This window comes from Athene cunicularia, assembly GCF_003259725.1.
Source record: "Athene cunicularia isolate RWA chromosome 7 unlocalized genomic scaffold, athCun1 chr7_part1, whole genome shotgun sequence".
Lineage (NCBI taxonomy): Eukaryota > Metazoa > Chordata > Aves > Strigiformes > Strigidae > Athene > Athene cunicularia.
In genome coordinates, this window is record NW_020799107.1 from 7,251,526 (window position 1) to 7,271,533 (window position 20,008).

At 40.0% G+C, this 20,008-nt stretch overlaps 1 protein-coding gene across 5 annotated transcripts in view; it reads right to left on the reverse strand.

Annotated features, from left to right (window-relative positions):
- ERBB4 (erb-b2 receptor tyrosine kinase 4) overlaps window positions 1-20,008 on the reverse strand; it is a 402,024-nt gene that overhangs the window by 20,359 nt on the left and 361,657 nt on the right. For all 5 annotated transcript variants that reach the window (XM_026852335.1, XM_026852333.1, XM_026852331.1 and 2 more), the window contains 5 exons: window positions 14,295-14,450; window positions 11,441-11,516; window positions 9,312-9,458; window positions 7,326-7,423; window positions 4,821-4,991 (listed from right to left, as the gene is read on the reverse strand). In XM_026852335.1, the coding sequence (XP_026708136.1) occupies window positions 4,821-4,991; window positions 7,326-7,423; window positions 9,312-9,458; window positions 11,441-11,516; window positions 14,295-14,450 (648 nt within the window). The remainder of the gene's footprint in view (window positions 1-4,820; window positions 4,992-7,325; window positions 7,424-9,311; window positions 9,459-11,440; window positions 11,517-14,294; window positions 14,451-20,008) is intronic.

Consider the following 20,008-nt stretch of genomic DNA (forward strand, 5'->3'; position numbering starts at 1 on the left):
AATGATTTTATATGCAAACATATACAGATGTTCGGCCATGAAACACTACCAGACGTAATGCCGCACCAGGACTGCTGCAACAGCACAGCAGACACTACTCAACTGGCTTCTGGTGTACTAGAATCTGTTTTAGCCAAGGCGAATAGTCTCCCTGGACATATGAATTAGACATCTCTGAAAAAAATAGCTTGATATTTAATCGCAGTGTTGGCAGGTCCTTCCATGATATATAGCGTATGGAATAAAATTACAGGGACAGTTATCAGCACGTAAAAAACAGTATAGACAGTTTTCAGCACGAATTAGCCAAAGATTTAGAGTAAAAAGCATCATGGGGTACACAGAGTGCTTTCTGTTATAGTATTATCTCTGTGCACACAGAACAGTACTTGTTACAAATACCTGAATGAATCATCTAATGGCTGTGAATGTAGGACACTTGAAGCACTAGCTGGGGTCCTGTGCTCATGGAAACATTGCCGAGGATACAGCTTATCTCTCAGAAGCACAGAGTTTCTAAAACTCCATATTTCTAGAATATCTCTAGACAATGAAAAATAAAAGCTGGAAAAAGCCAAAGAGCCCAAAGAGCTGAAATTGTCACTAAAGAGTTTCAGATGCAATGAAAAAATTCAATTTAGCTTAGGATGCTAATTTCTATTTAAAAGCTGCATCAGTCTCAGGCTGGACTTCATAACAGAGGGCACTGTTACGGGCTAGAGCATGTGCAGGCTTCTGCTCCTGGCAGTACAGGTCCCAAAGACATGCTAGTATGAAGCCACTGTGGGTGTGATGGAAAGGCTGAATTTGTGTCTGAGCCTCGCACTTTGATAAATCTCAGTAATCCCTAGAGGAAGAAGGTTTTGATGCTTCCCAGGGAGCTGGAAGCTCCCAGGAAGGCCTCCCTCTTTCCAGACTTCTTTCCATAGGCTGCAGCTCTGTGCTATTAATTTGTATCCAAATAGGGTTTTTTCTTCACATGGGAGGGAGAAGGCAGGGAGTGTTTTATGCAAACCTCAGCCAGTGGTGCCTCTCCCAGGCAACAAGCTGCAAGGATTTAGGACTGAGATCACCCTAGAGAAACTTCAGAGCTTTCCTTAGAAAGTAAATACTCTTGCTCTTCCTTAATTCCCTAACTTGAAAGCCTAAATGTGAGGAGGCTCACAATCTCCCTGCTTTCTTCCTGCAAACTGCTGTCCCCAGTAGAGTTGCACTGCTGGAACACTCAACTAAGGCTGACAGTACAACATGCCCAGAGAAGGAGCACAATACTCTGCCGTCAGATTCACTAAAACTACAATCAGAACAACTAAGATGGGAAACACAGTATCTTTCATACTTCTGATCTCTGAGAAGGACATGAAGATCATGTAGCTCTTGTCTGTGTGTTTTACTTCACCAAATTGCCTGGCAATCTCCCCATGAAATTTAATTTGCCAGACACAGTGAACACAAACCACCTAAGATGTATCAATTCATTTAGCATCTATGGCTATAGCAGCACTATAATGAGCTTGTGCAATATTAATACTCACAACACCAAACAAGCATAAATCACAAATTATCAAAAGGAAACACAAAACCAAAATCTGACAACTGCAAATAGAGAGCTCTGACATCCTTTCAATTTTGTGGTTCTTGTAGCTGACATCCATCTGTAGTGAACTATGAACAGCAGATGCACTATTACCTTAAAGGAGCTACTGCGTATTTTGTTTTAAATCAACATGAATCTTCACTGGAAGAATAGTTAATGTACCAAGAACATGAGTGCTTCAGAAAAACAACAGACAAGTATGTAGCTTTCTGCCCAGAGAGGAAAATAATGTACCTCATCCAAAAGAAAACCCCTCTGCAAAGGAAACTAGGAATGTAAGATGCAATGGGGCTTTCAGTTTGGCCCCAAGCCTCTCTAGCAACAAGGTGCTGTGGCCTTTGTGCAATCCAGATGTACTTGCCTACATGGCAGTACAAGCAGTATGTTTAGGAGATGCAGAATTGTCAGCAAACAGAGCTGAGACTGAAGCTAATCCAAGATACTGGACAAGGGTCAAAATTCTACTGGTAATCCTGTTACAGGACAGCAGTCAGTCTCCAATGATACCAGCAAGTGCTATTATAAATCAGCTGGTTGTTCAGTGGCAACTTCTTTGCCCATCTCTTCTTTTGGCCTTAAAAATGACCTCTCCATAAAGATGCTCCTACAATAAAGAAAAACAATATAAAGATGGAAGGGGTGCAAAAATACAAAGCTGGGTGCAGCAAGATTTTTGTCCCCCAGCTACCTTCTCTGATGTTACTTGGGTCAGAAAACTTGGCTCACAATCTGAAAACTTTTGACAAAGGGCAATTCCAGATTTTTTAAGTGTTAGATTGCTGTATAATGCCAGAGAAAAATTCCCAGCAGTAGGAGTTACTGAATGAAGGATACAGTCTTGCTACTGTCATTAAATTGAATTGCAAAGCAAAGCTCCCACTGACTTTAGGGGTACAAGATCACAGTCTCAAACCAAGATGGGAAATTATGAGCTGCAGAGAGGAGACATCACATCAAGAATGTGACGGAGCCTCAGTGCAGCAAAAATAAAGGCTTGGGGCTCTCCTTCTACAGCTCTGATGGCTTCAAGGGGATCACATGTGTGCAAGCAGCTGCAACAGTGTGGTTTAAAGTTGGGCAAAGGCTGTGAGAAAGTTACTTGAATGTTCATATAATATTAATATTATTATTAATAACAATAATAAAAGCCTGTGTTTACTTTCTGTGAGTATCCCAGTGAGCATGTTGGCTGCCCAAACAGCACATTTTAAATACCTCTCAGAATATTTAGTCTAGAATTTCTGTTGGAATTAATTCTCTCAGCTACAGTGGACTCCTCTGCTTGGCTGACACTAAAGAAAAAGGGCAAAAGGAACTGCTGAAAAATCAAGTACATTTTCCTACTAGTCCTTTTTTCTTTAAATGCCCCAGTGTTTCCAACAAATATGACAGAGATGAATACAGCAAACCTTATGGGTCTGACTCTGATCTCTCAATCCTGTGTTGGTGTAAATGGTAGTACTCCACTGTGTAAAACTAACCTACAGTAATTTCCATCAGTGTGACAGTGAGCACCTTTCAAAGGTAGCTACTGTCAATTGTTCCTTTTCTCAGGAAACAGAACCTCTCTAGAGACAGCTAGGAGTAAACTTGACTTATTTCAGATCAGCATCAACACTAGAAATTAACTCTTGTTGCCATAAAGAGGAAGTTTCTTGCTTATTGCTAAATCATGCATCAGCTTCCTTCATTGCCTTTCAGTGATGCAGGAGAAATTCTACGTGAATCCAGCTTAGCCAGTGGGATTACAACCCAGCCTCTTCCAAAGACTTCTCTAAGTCTCCCTGCCTTTAGAAACAGTAGCAATTTCCTTATGAATTGACTGGATATTATTTATAATCAAATTTTGTCTTCCTTACTCCAGAAAAGCACTGATTTACTCAGGAGAGGTGAAAGAATCTCATCCAGTGTATGGTCAGAGCATGAATACTGACCTGGTTTATATTCTCTTAGCTCCTCTGCTTACCTCTTCCCTGCCTTGCATGATGTAATCAGTTCAGTCCAGGGTATGAATTTGGAACTACCTTGGCTAAGGACAAATGTCCAAAAGGTTTCTGAAGCACAAGGAATAAACACTAACATTTCAATGACACTTCACAGCATTTAAAATGTGACTTCCATGAAAATGAGCAGGGAGAGAAAAACAAACAAGTCCCTAATTACTAAATACTCTGATGCTTTTGCAAAGCCCCTCACATTAGTAATGCATTTCACCATCTCTTAGTTTTGTGAGTAGGGGTGGCGCCTGAACTGTTAAAAGGATGGAGCCAAGCAGAGGAACAGGCAGAGGTCAGAGCCACAGGCAGGGAGCTCAGGAGTGACAAGGAATTCCAGAAACCTAAACTCAGGTCCCCACCTGCAGCAGGGCTCCTGTGGCACTGAGCCTGAGGCATTTAGGACAGGATCCAATTCACTAGAGGTCACGAACCAGGTCTGAGACTGCTCTGGAGCTGTCAGTAGCCAGTGGATAGAGAAAGATACCTCCAGAAAGTAACATCCCACTGTAAATATCCAAGGCAAGCAGCAGTAATCATGGGCTTGATGCATGCACTCTTCTCCAACGACATGAATGAAGTCTAGATATATCCCTATCCTTTTGGTGGTTAGAATTATGTGAGCTGAATTCCACCTGAACACTCTCTGTGCCTCGGCTCCCCCTGTAAAATAAACAGCATTTCCTCCCCTGACAGGGATGTTACAAAGATCAACATGCTAAAATCTACGATGTGCTCAGCAAAACCACATGCTTGTGAAAGAGAGCCATGAAAGCATCACATACAAACAGGAAAAGGGGCTGGGTCTGAAATCTGGCTCCAGACACAAAAGCAGCATTATCTATATATTCCAGCTGCCCTCAGTTACATCAGTGCCAACCCTGTCAAGACAACAGGATTGCAGGGATGGGAGAATCAGGGCTATGCACTTCCTGGCCAGGATGGTATACAACTGAGAAACAACACTGCTTGACTTCACAAGCCTCAGCTGTGCTTTCAGGACAGGCAGTTCAAGTCAAGCCTTTGTTCACTCAAGGCTGAGCTATTAATTTAGAATTCATTGAGGCACAATGAACAGGGAACCCAGTGACAACATTTTTACAGTCATTCTCTTTGCAATGGGAGCTTGTAATTCCCGAGGCAACTCTGGCCTGTGTTTGATTAGTGTACTTAAATCTCCACCTGTGCTTTTAGAAGAATCAGTACTTTCTATCAGAGCTTGCTCTTACCCTGTTGGAATCAATTCTTGTCCTGGAGGTGTAGATGGGAGGAGGGATGTTGAAGGCTTGAGGAACAAGATACTCTTCAGCATCCATCATATCTTCCAGGTCTTCCTCATCAAGAAGGTTTTGGAAAAACTTGCTGTCATTTGGACTTGGGAGCTTCATACGATCATCTCCCTAAGTAGATTGTATTGAGAGAGAAAAATGGTCAAAAGATCGATTAATTTCCCAAACAGGGAACTTCAGCCTTCTTCATGCCCTGGCAGCCAGGCTGCAGGGACCACACATGCTGTTTTGTTTGTTCTAAAGCACCACATCCACATAATTTGTTTTGATTTTTTTTTTTAACTGAGAATATGATGACAGAAAGTGAATAACTTCATAAATCAAGAAAAATAATTTTTTTGTGCTCTTGTGATCGAGCTTTTATTCTTTCTTCTCTTTCCCATACAAGCTCAGTTTCTGACCTGAGTTCTGTAAAGGTCTGATATATTTTGTGAAATATCTCAGCTATTTAGGCTCACGTGGAGGGGGAAATAACATGGAAACTGCTGTGTCTGGGTGTTTGCTTTAGTTTCATTTGTATTTTTAGGGACATAGAAGCTAAATTTCCCTCTCATCCACATAGAAAATTCTGCAAAATATAACAGAGCTGAAAGCAATAAAAATCAAACCAGGGAGCAACAGCAACAACAATGATATGTATTTTTATTGAAACAGCATCTACAAGCTGGAAAGAGAAAATCAAGGCTGTGCTTTTCTTGGTGTCACAAAGCATCACAAAAGGCAGCCCATGCCCCAGACTCTAACAGCCAATAGAAATGATGCTAAACTTAACTGCGTGCCTAAAGAATGGCCTCCTACTCTGCAAGAGTTATTATGTCCTGTGTGGAATCCAACAGGGAATGATGGCTGGCTACAGGGTACATACAGACTGTTTTAAAAGCTCAACAGCAAGTTTGTCATACTTGATTGCACCTGTGGGGAATGGGGCGTCCGAATGAAGAGATACCAGAGCAGTGGAGTTACCCTGGTTGCTCCTCAAGAACTGCATGGCCTGTATTGTCTGCAAGGATCATTACAGATGAAGCCTCACAGGATGAAATACCTACCAGACTATCCAAGAGGGGAGGGAAGGGCAGCAGAGAGGAAGGGAGAGAAGAGGCATTTGGAATAGGGAAACGTGTCCTATCTAATGAAGTGATTTAATCAGACTGATTTTTCCAATCTGAAAGCCGAACCAACAATTTAACGCAGGGGGGAATCCTGCAAGAGCAATTCCACTTTCAGCACCACAGATCCTCTTGACTAGTATTTTACTTTTCAAATATATTTTACCACTTCTCAAGTTGAATGAGAGTAGTGTATATTTACACTGTGTGATAATACACCATGAGTAGGCCAGCATGTCTACACAGTGAAACGAAACACCATACGGTGAGATTAGCACTAGACCCAGAAGCAATGAGGAGACATAAAGTTGCTGTGAATCTACTTCTGGAGGTTCTTCAGCTCGGAATCCTTACATCAGTGTGAAGCTAAGGACCAGCTGGATATACCTTTGCCCTGTATTCCATAACGTGGAGCAGATACAGCATGAGATGTAGCAAGAGAGTATCATTAACTGGATCAAACTAATTCCATGCTTTGTTGTGTCAACATCACCTTACTTCTTTTAATTTTTCATTTGAACTGCTTACACATTGGGAACATCTAAGGACCTTACCAAATAATTGGACTCACTTCCTGTGGCTCGAGTTTGAGTTGTAATAAACACATACACAACTCTAGGCTTCTGCAGAATGCAGGAGTGAAAGGACAAAAAATTTCACATTTCCCTGTACTCAGGGAGTACACAGCTTCAGCTAGATGTAGTCAACAGGTATGGCTATATTGGTATTGTCCTGCTGCCACTGTGTAGTTTCATGTGATGAATCATTCTGGTGCGGGCCTATCACAGGGACTGTGAAGCACCACAGAGCCTACACAGCCTAAAGAGGACACAGGGGAAAGCTCCTCTCTAGCATGAGAGGTATCAATGTGGCACAACTCCCTGTCTTCTGAGAAACGTTTACGTTTAGGCTATGAAAAGAAACTTTCTTATGATTTCAGCTGTGCAGGAAGAGTCTCTTCAAGATAATCACCCAAGATTCAGCCTAAGCAACTGCAGAACCAAGCAAGTCCTTGGTCTACAGTAGGTCCACTGATGGACAAATCTTGTCCCCAGTTTCATGGGACAATGCAAAGTAGTGAGCAGCTTGCAAAGCCAGATCTTGTGTTTGTGCTCATAAATACAAACTTAGGAAGCAAATTTCAGGTTATTTTATTATTACTATTTTTGAGATACTGACACTGGCCATTCTACTTCATTCTTGTATAGTAGTGTGGTCACTGTTTACTTTAGGTTTAAGAGCACCTTGAACTTAAAGAGTTTTAAAGGCAACCCTCTCAACAGTTAAATTTGGCAGACAGATTTTTTTTTTTCTTCCTTGATGTTGCAGTCTTGCTTACCTGAATTACTAGGTACCTCTGAGGGTCTCGAGCCATTCTAGAGAATTCAGCAGCCAGCTCCTTGAATTTTGGCCGACTGTCAGCATCAATCATCCAGCCTGAGGACAGATGAAAGATGAGAAGAAAAAAAATTAATTGTCAAGGGAAGAAATCATGCAGTTTTTAAAAATGAAGAGGTTTGAAGTCCTTGATAGCTCTGGACTAAAGAAAAGTTGCAGTAAAGAGCCCAGAAGAATGGAAAGCTAGAAGTCCATGATGCACCTAAAATGGAAAACATCTGGTCACACTGCATGAATTTCTTCTTAACTTGCTCTGAGCTCCTGTTCCCCATCCCCCAAACAGAGACAGCAACAATATCTTGCAATTTTCTGCATCTATCTTGCCTGTTTAGATGTCAGCTCTGACTGTCTTATTATGGATGTGTCCAGCCTCTAATATAACGAATGATCTCATCTGAGTCTAGTAGGTTTATTACAAAGTTACTACTAAATGCAATTTTACTTTAAGTGACCTATGGTTCTAGTGACTTAGATTAAAAAGAACTGTTCAACAGATCCTACAGGATGACTGATCTCACATCTGCATTTCAGCTAAGTCTGCATTCACATGTCTGCATCACTAACACAGATCTCATTCGATGCTATTTTAATTTAGTAAGGGTGATTCTTTTGTCCTTCACTCTCCAAGAAACATTCCTTAGAAACAACAGCTCTCAATCCTTGCTAATGCTTTCTGTAAAACAAACAAGTAGTATGGGCAGTCACCACCAGCATCTAGTTTATCTCAGTGTCAGCTTTTACTAATGGAAGATCCTATCAGCAGCTTCCCAAGAAAGTGTTCTCATTTGCCAGGAAGGCTAAACCAAGCAGGCCTTATCTCTTTCATGCCATTTAACTGAAGAAGTGACCAACACAGGAAAAACAAAGCTGCTATAGCTTATACAGATTTTCACATAAACATTACACAACTAAGTCTGTACATTTAGCTGTAACTTTCCATCTTCCAGAATGCCCCATCTACTAAGACTTCCTTTTGTCCACCGAGATTCACCTCATACTTATTAGAAATCCTACCAGATGGAACATTTTTGTACTCAACCAACACAAACCCCTTGCACTGTTCAGACAATTTCCATACCTGCATGAACAGTACAACTGTTTTCAGAAGACACATTATTTACCTCTTCTAGTTTTATTCTCTTTCAGTGTTTTTGTGTACAGAGCACAAAGGAAAGTACTATCTAAGATGGATGGGATGTGTGTTTGCTAATCTCACTTAAATTAAGTCAGAAACACCAGAGAGATGTTCCTAATTCTTTTTAAATTAGAAGCATAGCCTTGGAGGATACTGTCACTAGTGTGGGTATCTTGGAGATAAAAGGGTAGGAAGGAACCATGTTCAGACTATTTTCCTTTTTTGCTTAAGTAAAAATATTCTTAAATTATTGTACTGGACTAAGAATGATAAAACATTATCCTCTCTGTAGCCTTTCTTCTATTAATTTAATTTTACTTTTTATTATTACTATTGCAATCACCATTCTTATTACTAACAATAAAACATTCATGCTTTTTTCCTCCATATTTGGAACCAGCATTTTTCCTCACAACCTTCACTGGCTGGGTATCCATGTACTGTAATTACGTTTAATACTATCTTTTTTAACATCAAAATCAATTGTCATGGAAATGACAAGGGTTTACAATAACAATCATACAATTTTGACTTCACAGCAAGAATATGAGATACCATCTGACAGTAATAGGAAGCTGAGCTAACTCAGCCCTTCATGGCTAAATTTGTATCTTTTGCAATTGCAAAAAATGTGCATACAGTATTTAAATGGAATTTACAGTAACTTGGGAAGCTTTTTTTTTGAAGCCATCTACCCTATTACCCAGCACTGTCAGACCATAGATGCAAATGTTTTAAAACAGTGTCCCTCTTGCACTGAGCACAGGGATATTAGAAGAGACAATGACTTACACTTCACCATCACCATATAAACATCAATAGTGCAGATCGGAGGTTGGGGCAAACGTTCTCCCTTCTCCAAGAGGTCGGGGATCTCTCGAGTTGGGATTCCATCGTATGGCTTCCCACCAAAGGTCATAAGCTCCCAGATAGTGACTCCTAGGCAGAACAAAAGTGTTAATATTTGAGGTCATACTGCCCAGATTCCTTCACCATTTCTTATAGTGCAGTACTCGCCCAGTTCTGGATTGCAATCTCTTCTTCATTACAAGTGACTGTAAAACCACTGTAAAAACAAAGTTTGGAATGCCATTTAAAAAGCTCCAGAAAATGGTGAAACAGCACTTTGGGTTAATCTTCAAAAGCAACTTCTCTCATTTTTATTGGTTTAAGAAGCAGCATGATAGATCTGAGGCACAAGAGAAAGGTCTAAGACAAATAAATGGTAGTAAAGTAAATGGATGCAATAACAGAAGAATGCATCGTGCTCTTTTATCATATCAAAAGGGAAAATGAATGGCTGATGTACTCTATTATTTTAAGGGGAAAAATCGCAGATGTTCCCTAACTTACAGCATCAATTTCCCACAAAGGTACAGCACTGAGTAACATTATGTCATTGTCTTTGCCTTGGAAGTCATTCACAGACACTTGCATTGCTTTTTTCTTTAAATCACCTTATTGATTTGAGTTATGATAGTGCTGTGCTTCAAAACCAAGATTCTCTTTTTGAATAACCATAGGATTTGTTTTGGCATTGGTATTGTAAGTAACAGAATTCATCCCACAACAAAATCTTAAATACTGAAAATGCTGCTATCGCACCAGTTTAACCTTTATTTTTATTGTAAAGGTCATTTTAAACATGCCTCCAGATCAGTAACCATATTTTGCCAGCTGTCATGCTAATGTGAAAAATGATGGACAAAATTGCCATATGTGTAAAACATATTTATTTCACCCTCATTCACCTCCTTTGCTAATGTTCAATAACTATAACTTGCCAATTGTTTTTGGTCTTGTCCTTTCTGATTACAGATATTCTGGGTTTCCTGTATTTAAAATGAATTTCATAAAAGGAGGCTTATTTTTTCCCTAAATGATATGGGGCATACAGAATTTGAGGAGAAAGAGCAGCTTTACATGACTGATTTAACTTTTGTATGTTTTTCTCAGCCGAATAGAAGAGGGCAGCTAACCAGTCACAGCAAACAGCGTCTTTTGCTGCTACCCACAGGTAAAAGTGAGTAATGAATAGAATTATACACCTTTCTGTTTCGAAACGATATGGCAAAAGGAAATGTAAGTAGGAGTCCATGGCCCTAGATACTGCTGAAAAATTCCACTTACAAAGGTATACATGATTTTATTATAACAGCTATACTAGATGAACAGGGAGACTGCTCAGCAGATGTGGCACAACAGCTCATCTGGATAACAGAATTAACAACAGTAAAGGAACATCTCATTTCTCAAATGTGACTTTTTTTTTTTTGGTGTGTGTGAAGTCCACATGAGCTGACCTGTCTAACTAATTCACAAGTTATCTGTGAAATTAAATGGATGCTTGTTTTAGTTAGGATGGAGAGCTCGTCTCTTTCTCCTTTTTCTCTTGCTGTATTTGTTCTGTATTATGACAAATTCCCTTTTATCTGACTGTAGGTACAGAAAGTCCCATAAGCCTGAAAATGTTTTTTGACATTCATGGCTTTTAGAGTTGAGATTTTTCAAAGGACTGCTGAAAATTATGACCTGCAGCTGTATTTTTATGAATCTGTGGCTGAGCTGAAAGAGGCCTTCTTCTGTCATAATAATCAGCCAAACTGTTACCAGCCCAGACCTTACGGCAGTCATCCTAGGAGGGACATCATGATAATGTATTTTAGTGAGCAGGGAAGTAACACAGGAGCCAAATAACAGTTGCTGTTCAGAGTTACACATTAAAAAACCCCCAATAAATCCAAACTAAGAAAAAGAAAACAAAAAGAAAACAAAAAAATAAAATAAAAAAAAAAAAGGAAAGAGCAAAACCCACTGGAATTAACTCCTCTAGGAGAAGAGGGTATCTTTAACATAGTAACTCAACTTGGTTTAATGCTTTACAAGAAACAAATTTTTAAACTAATCACATGAAGATTTACCATAGCTCCAAACATCACTCTGATGGGTAAATTTCCTGTAGTGTATGCACTCCAGAGCCATCCACTTAATTGGCATCTAGGGAAACACAAAAGAAATGTAACTTTAGAAATATAGTATTAAAACAATACAGATAGATCCTGTATGCAGACATCAGCTTCCTCCCTGTTTCCTTTTTCAGCTGCAAGCCTAAAAAAAGCAGCACTACCCACCAGAGGACAAGGTTGTTCCTGACCTCTAGAATGAGGCTTTGCCCCATAAAACATATGAAGGCGAGCAATACGAACCAGTTATCTGCAGAACTTCTCATACCACCCAAATTTTACTGATTCAGATGTAGTGGAACAACTCATTTTTTCATCATACCCATGTAAAGATGGGACCAACACAAAAATTACATCCAATCCCCCTAGATCGGAAATACAGCAGAGAAAGTGGAATACAGAAGCTCTTTTGCTTCAACAGTTTGCAAAACCAGACACTGCTATCTCAATTACTCTGTAATGAGGCTAGTTAATAATGCAGTGTCCATAATACTTCACAGTACACATCATCATCATCATCAGAGTAAACAGCAATGGGGAGAATTTACAGTGCTTAATCTAATATTTGTTAGGAACTTAGCTTTCCTGGTTCTCTGTATCATTACTGCAGTGAGAAAAGTTGCTCCTAAAAGCAAGTCAAAAGTCCCAAGTTTGGCTTTGGGTCTGAATCACCCCTGTGGAGAGCTCATCTCTTCTGACAGAGAAAGCTGTGTAGGCAGACACAAACCTAGGTTTGGCATAAGGGTTTTCCCTCTTGAGTTTGTGTTAAAATGAGAGTCACAGTGTTTCCTATTCCTGAGCTGGGCCTGTGAGGCAGTCTTGCAGTCCATTAATTTCTAATGGACAGACATTAAAAAGAGATTTTTACCTGGCATGGATTTGTATGGGCTGCCTCTAATTTGGAACTATGGCAGATATACTGGAATAAACCAGAGATACACGTAACCGCATGCAAAATCTGAACAGATGGTGGGTGTAAAAGCAGAGGATGTGTCTTCATTGAAACCCTTATGAAAATACCTTCCATGAAGTTGACTAATGAACATAACCTATACAGTTATGGCAAAAATAGAACTCTCTAATAAAGATTGGCTTAGCACTTGTAAAGACAGTTCATCCTCCTCCACTAAATGCAGAAGAGTATCGCTTTCATTTCCATTAAATATGACTGGGTCATTCCAAACCTGAACAGTTGCTGAAGTAGCAAAGCTGCATTGCTCATCATGGGATAAGTCAGATTGGAAGCAACCTCAGGAGGTCTCTAGTCCAACCTCAGGCTGAAAGCAGGTTCAGCTATGAGATCACAGCATGGTACTCAGGGTTTTATCCAGTCTGGGCTTGAAAATCTCCAAGGATGGAAACTGCACCACCTCCCTAGGCAACCTGATCAACTGCCTTATTGTCCTCATGGTGACAAAGTTTTTTCTTTTGTCCAGTCTGAATCTGTCTTAGCATGTTCTCAGTACAACTTTAAGCTGCAAATGTCTTCTGGATTTCACAGGATGCTTCTCTGGAACTGGGAAGTGACACATGTGATGTGTAAATCCCGCTCCAGAACTCCCAACAGTGTGATTGGCTTCACAAGTCCAAGACACCCTCTAACAGCTGCCAGGGAACAGCTGGTTTGCAAGGACCAGCTCATTTTCTGTCATTCACTGCCTGATGAAGGGAAGAGGCAGAGGGGTTACTGAAAAGGGGATTAGAGAACTGAAGGAATCAGGTAAAACTGCCAAAACTCCACCTTCCCTGCCAGGAGGTCTCTTCACTGGGGAAACAGGAAAACAATGGCAACTCTTTTCAAGCTCTTCACCTCATTGACTGAAATGCTGATGTAATCCGTGCAACAGCTGCCAAGGGCAGCAGCCGCACAAATAAGGCAGCAGCCCATCCAGGAGAAAAGCACACACTGGCAACAGCTGTTTGTCCCAGACAAGGGCACAAGTGAGCACAGAAAAGCACAGATAGCAACTAGACAGAAAGCAAACTGAATGTTCAGGGAAAGGAATGACAGGAGATGCAGAATCCCTTGGGATTTTGTGACAGGTTGAAATGTGGAATTTCAAGATGTTTGGCATCCAGCAGTGGTATGTACTTAGAGCCTCTATCTACAGCGTTTTGAAATTTATAATGCGCTAATCTGAAGGCATTAGAAATGAGGTTAGGCACTATATGGATGCTGTGCGATATGCTGAAAAGTAATATGGGAAAATGTCTGGTTTCAAAATTATCCTCAAGCTAGCTTTTTACTGCCCTGGTATTAAGCATGGTATTGGGGAGTTGCATGCAAGAAACAGTGTATGCAGGCTCTACCAATGTGACAGAAGAGGTAGCTCTTTGCTGAGCATATGTAAACTCTTATATTCTACAAATACAAACATGTTCTGTGTCCTTCCTTTTTTGTTTTCTGGAAAATTACTTGTCTGAGAAAACGGGACTGCAAATTATTGAGGTTCATACTGACTAGAGAAAAGGACTTGGCAGGAATGCCCTAGAACAACTGTCAGTCATTGAACTGACTTCAGAAGTCTTCAAAACAAGACACAAAATGGAACATACGAACAAAACCTAACTCAGAGTGTGAAAACTGTTCAGACAATTAAATTTCAGCACCTGGAGAAGCTCACTGAGCAAGAAATGAGCAGCTTTTATGTGTGCTGTCACAACACAGTTCTAGAAGACAGGGTTTTGCTAAGTCACTGACAGACTTTGTTACACAGATAATAGTCCCATAGGAATACACTGCCCTAAAGGGTTACTTCAGGAGGTTTGTCACAGTGTGATATGTTTACTTCCAGACGTGTTCAGAACTCACCTTCCCTCCATCAGCATTATACTCCTTTTCATCTCCTTCCAAAAGTCTAGCCAAGCCAAAGTCAGTGATCTTCACATGGTTTGGTGATTTCACCAAGACATTACGGGCCGCCAAGTCACGGTGGACAAGTCTTCTCTCTTCCAGGTACATCATTCCCTGATGGACAAAGAAGAGTAAAATAATCTTAATGAGTCTTACATGATTTTTTAGAACTACTTTTCACTGATACTATATAAAATTTCTGTTTCCTTTATTGGTATTTGCAATAAGAAAATGGCCTAGAGGGCAGAAGTTCAATGCTGCTTTTGCTCTGAGCAGGAGGTGGGATTAGATGATCTTAGATTCCTTCCAATGTGAATAATTCTGTAAGATTCTGTGGTAATTGCCAAAGGAAACAAAAAACCACATAGATATCTCCTTTGCTCCAGCAAATTTAGAATCTGGAAATGTGAGACAAAGAAAAGAACTATTACAGCCCTTATTTTTCAGACAGAAAATCTGAAGACCATAAAAAATGATCAATTTAGGCAGAATCCCACAGAAATTAGGCCAGACTGGGAAACAATTCCAGCTCTTCTACATTCCAGGCAAATGTCTTCAATTCAAGATGAAGCTTCTTAACCATCTTCAAATGCTTTTAAGGTGGACATAAATTTTCACTACCCTCAGTGAATCAGAAGGAAAACAATTCTTTATTCCAAGTGCTGCAACCCACTTGCCTTTTCACTCCTTTAAAATTTTGCATGTAGTATTATAATAAGACACTAGATCAATGGCTTTTTTTTTTTCTTTAATGAGCATATATTTTGTTAGAAGTACTTTTGTTAACAAGCTGATTCAGCTGCCTTTAAATATAAGTTAACATATACTCGCTGCCTGGCCTTAACCTTATTCTTACTCTGATGAGAGGCTAACCATCTACCCTAAGTATGGAAGTTTACATGATGCTTTGTGACACTGAGATGAACACCAAAGCTTAGTCTTATTAATTATACCACACACAAAGGATAGGCAGGGTTACAAGACTATAATTTCATTAAAAGGCATTTATGACATTAACCATCATTAGAAGAACCTACAGATGAAATTACACACTTGATAATTACCCTTAAGGTATCTCTTAATATATTGGCTCTGTATAATATATATGGTAATTTTTAAAAAGTCATTGCTGAATACTGAAGAGATCATATTATCCCATAATACAGATGATAATTCAGACAGTCACAGGTGGTGATTAAAATAGCCAGATTACTCAGTGTCATGGGCCAGACTTTATCACCTTTCACAGCATAAGAAGCTCACACATACCTATCCCCATACATACCAGGAGGACAATGCCTATGGGTAAGCCACCATTCGTGGTCACCAGGCCAGAATGTAGCCTTTCCTTGACAGAAAGTGGATGTCTTTACAAAAAGTATCAAGTGGAGCTCTGAACTGCTGTGGCTTTTAGGTGAAAAATTTCAGTGCAAACACTGCTAAAAGGTTTGAAAATATGTGAGAGAACATTTGGCATAAACACTATTTCATTTTTAATGTGGTAGGCTTTGTTGCAGTCAACATGAAGGTGGTTTGAAAGGGGACATGGGGACTCTTTGGCATAAAGCAAATGGAATTATTTTTTAAAAGCCCTGCTAGTTAAGGCAAACACGCCCTCCTGCCAATTGCAAATCAATACTTCTGGCCGTTGAACATCAGAACTATAAGTCTTTGAAAGTATAATGTTTTTTGACATCAAATTAAAGCCTGTAGATAAAGGACAAGTAAATCTCATAGGTCAAATGATCGTGAGTCACACAACAAACACACCATGAAACCAGAGGCACCATGACTTAGCACAAAAATTACCATCTGAAGAAACCCAACCAGAAAAATACAACACAATGAAAAGACGCTGTGTAGTAGAGGAAAAGCAAGCACAAAGGTGGTCCCGTAAAATTGAGATAAATTGGGAATTCATATAAATCCTGCTTCACATCTCTAACACTGAACAGTAACCAGAAAGGGCTTCAAGGCAGTGTCAAACTGCTCATAACAAGTACTCGGGGAAGCAAGTGGACTACAGAAACCTCCCAGTCTCATGTCCCTCCCTTTCATCTGGGGGTCTAGCAGCCAGTCTGCTGAGATGTCTGCAGGTAGGTGTCAAACAACCTGTCTGGACACGCCTCAGAAATCCACTGAGAGCGTACCATGCCCATGCTACACTGGGCTGAACAGCGTGTGCAGGCATGCAGGGCTCTGTGTGCTTTGTGGAGAAGCCTCTGGCCCATAATCACACGTCCAGCTTTGCTGCTCTTGAAGATAGCAAATCTAATTGTAAGGGTGGCTTCAGGTTGCCCTTAAATATACCACATAGTCATTCCTCACTTGTCTAAAATTACACTGGTTCTTTGCAGTTCCTGAAAGTGCTGCCCTCGAAGCCAGGACTGCAGTCATGTGTGAACAGACAGGCACCCTTGTGCTTCCCCCAGATACTTCTCTCCTGCAGCTCCCAATCTCTTCCTCCACCTTCCATGACATTAAGCACCTTTCTTCAGTCTTACATCCTTCACTCCAAAAGAGCTCCTCCGTGAACAAGAAGTCTCAAGGTGCTGTTTATACTTCCTTTCTACTTAGTTTAGAAAATATCTCAATTTTTTAGAATGAACAGAAATACTTCTAAAACATCATAGATTTGCGATAATGTCCAATATCTTATTTGGTCAAAATTCTCAATACCTCAGAATAAGGGGGGGGGGAAGAAAAGAAAGGTCCAAACCTGGAGACATCTTTGTGGGCAGAATCCAATGAGGACACAAGAACCCAGAGAATTTGATGAGAGAATTCTGTTGGTGTCAAAACACATTAGGCCCAAATAAAATTCTAATTTTTAATAGATTAATTTGCACCTATGAGCACTGAAACGATATGAAATATTGTGGATTTCTTTTAGTATAAATGAAGAAATGGAATTTCTGTCTTGTTAAAGTCAAAACAGATTATCTGTACAAGGCTTTAGTCCCCTGTCTTTAGCTAATGATGGTAGCAATAGATGGTAAGGTGTCCAGAAACATCCTTCACTGAAAGAGTTAAACAATCAAACTCTTAAGCCCTTAGTCTTATTTTACCTTCTCTATGTATGTAATTTACAAGCATTTTTTAAACATGTAGGTTTACACTTTAGGATGTTTACTGTTTATTCTACTAATTAATTTCCATTTATTTCGGTCTTGTGCTATTATTTAATATCGTCTTAGTAAGATTATATCTTATTTAACTTAACATCATACTCTCTTACGAACTACAAAGATGTGTAATCACCAACCTGAATGCTGCTCCTAACCAATACCACAGCCAGTTTTCTTTTCTGTTCAGAAAGAGGGTAGAAATAGCTGTCTGTGTATCACTGTACTTACAGTTTACTTCCCCTCTGTCAAAGAAGCTTCGCAGGGCTTGTTCCTACCTGTGTTATCTGCAAAGCTAGAACCAACTCATGTAGGGTTGACAGCTAGAAAATCCTGTGCAGGAACATGACCTGCAGAAATGTAAACCCTCTTAGGAATACCAGTGTAAAGATGTTAGATTTTCCTGATACCCTATCAATGTTTTACAGGTGGATGGCAGAAGTATAAGAGAAAAGGTATACCTAGGTCTGTATTTTCATTAAATGAAACTATACAAGCAGAATGAAAACAATCCAAAAATGGGAATCCTACAGTATTTTCTGCAGCAATACTGCCTAAACATATACTATGCCAAGAATTATCATGTGAAGGCATTTCTGAACCTCAAATGAAACGTGCTCTATGTGCATCTCTCATCATTCTACCTGACACAGAAGCATGGAAACAAAAAAATACTCTCTGCATCACATAGCTGATGCTACCACCACCCAACAAGCCCATGATCAAATACCAAGAGGACATTTTATGAGAGTTAAGAGACAAAACTACCAGTGACCCTAGACCCTGACAATGGAAAGAGATCTGTTTGTGGAAATGACACTTTCAAGCCCGATCCATTTGTGGTGTGATCTGTGAGTCTGGGGAAATGAAGTGCCCTTCAGAACTTGTCCAAATTAGAGCTATACAGATGCCATGTAATTATCAAAGTATAAAATTCACAGATAATAAGAAACCCCATACCTTAGTATATGTATTAGAATATTCACAGTAGGGTAGGACTCTCATGCTGAAACCACTGAGAGGAAAAAGCTCAGCATTAAGCCATTAGGATCAGTTGTCCCATTATCTCTGAGGCCAGATTCATGTCACATGAACACAAGACTCAGCCATGACCTACCCATCACTGCTACTTCCTCGTCACAGTCACAACAGAGGTTTCCTCACAGAGAATGTCATTAGAAATGCAATTCCTGCTAGGGTCCCTTAACATAAAATTGCTCTCTGAATCAGCACCTAATGCTATTAAGAAGTCAAACAACCACTGCAAACAGCTGTAACACAGATAAATTGAGAAAGTCCCCCTGGAACTTCAGGCTGAGCGAGGAATAGCCTTTTATCTTTCACAACTGCGCCCCTTATCCTCACCCAGTACCAGAGTCACGTACGAAGACAAACCTGTGCTATGTGGATCTTCACGTAGACATACAGAGCAGTAAAACCACCTGCGGTCTCGACCCCTTCTACCCATGTGATTACGAACTGTGAAAATGTAAATTCTCCTTTCAGAAGCAAGACAGAAATGCCTTGCCAGAACTGATTAGTGTTAAAGGTCTTTTATCTTTGCCTACACAATTACTAACCTGACCTGCCCATGTGTTTACATATTTCCCACAAGGCTTGCAACAGCACCAGGGAAACTGAGGTGTAGGATAGGCTTGTAATAATCCCAGATGACTTTGTTCAAAGGAAGGTGGACAGGAAAGATGTAAACAGCCACTAGGAGCTTTACTCCAGTAAGACTTTCCTGCCTGTCACTTCTCAGCCTTGGTAGTTTTCTATGTAATAACTAGAGGGAAAAAAAAATATCAGCAGTTTTACTAGCTGAGGTTAATCCTACTCTCTACCCATCAGTTTACTCTCGGAGCTGGCTAGAAATAAGAACAAAAATGATCTTGAATAGACTAAAATAAGAGCCCTAAAAGAAGAAAGTCTGTCTCAATTTTTTTATGGAGTGTTTGTGAAGTCTCTGGGACTGTGGATAGACAGATTTGGTACGGTCATTTCAGGTAGGGTCAGGTATGCTTTTGTTCTTGTCACAAGAAAAATGACAGACCTGAAAATGAGGTAACAAGTGCTGGCAACAAACTGAAGCAGAACAGTGGAAAAGGAGACTTTGTGTCAAACAATCCATAGGAGAAGAAAAGGCAATGAGATGGGACAGTTTTCTGATCTTTCCAAGTGCTGAACTGAAGTAGAAAATATCAAATTAAGTTCATATTAGAATTTATAGTGCTGCAGACATCTACAGAGGAGTATCATCAAAGGTGGGCTGATGGTGGAAACAGAGTAATAAAGGGATTTTTTTTAAAAAAGCAAAATTAAGCTTTTCTGGAAAGTTATGGGTTGTCCCCCGAGATGTCCTGCCTCGGGTCATAATTTGCTGTTTTCTTACTTCACTACCAGTGTGACTTTCTGCTGCTGTCATTTTTCTCCCTGTTCCTAAGGGCAGTTTTTGAGCACAGCCTCCATCTGTACAGCTCAGAGGGTAAGAGTTGCAAGCATAGACTGTTTCAGATGCTGTTATTTGATTTCCTTCAAATTTCCAGG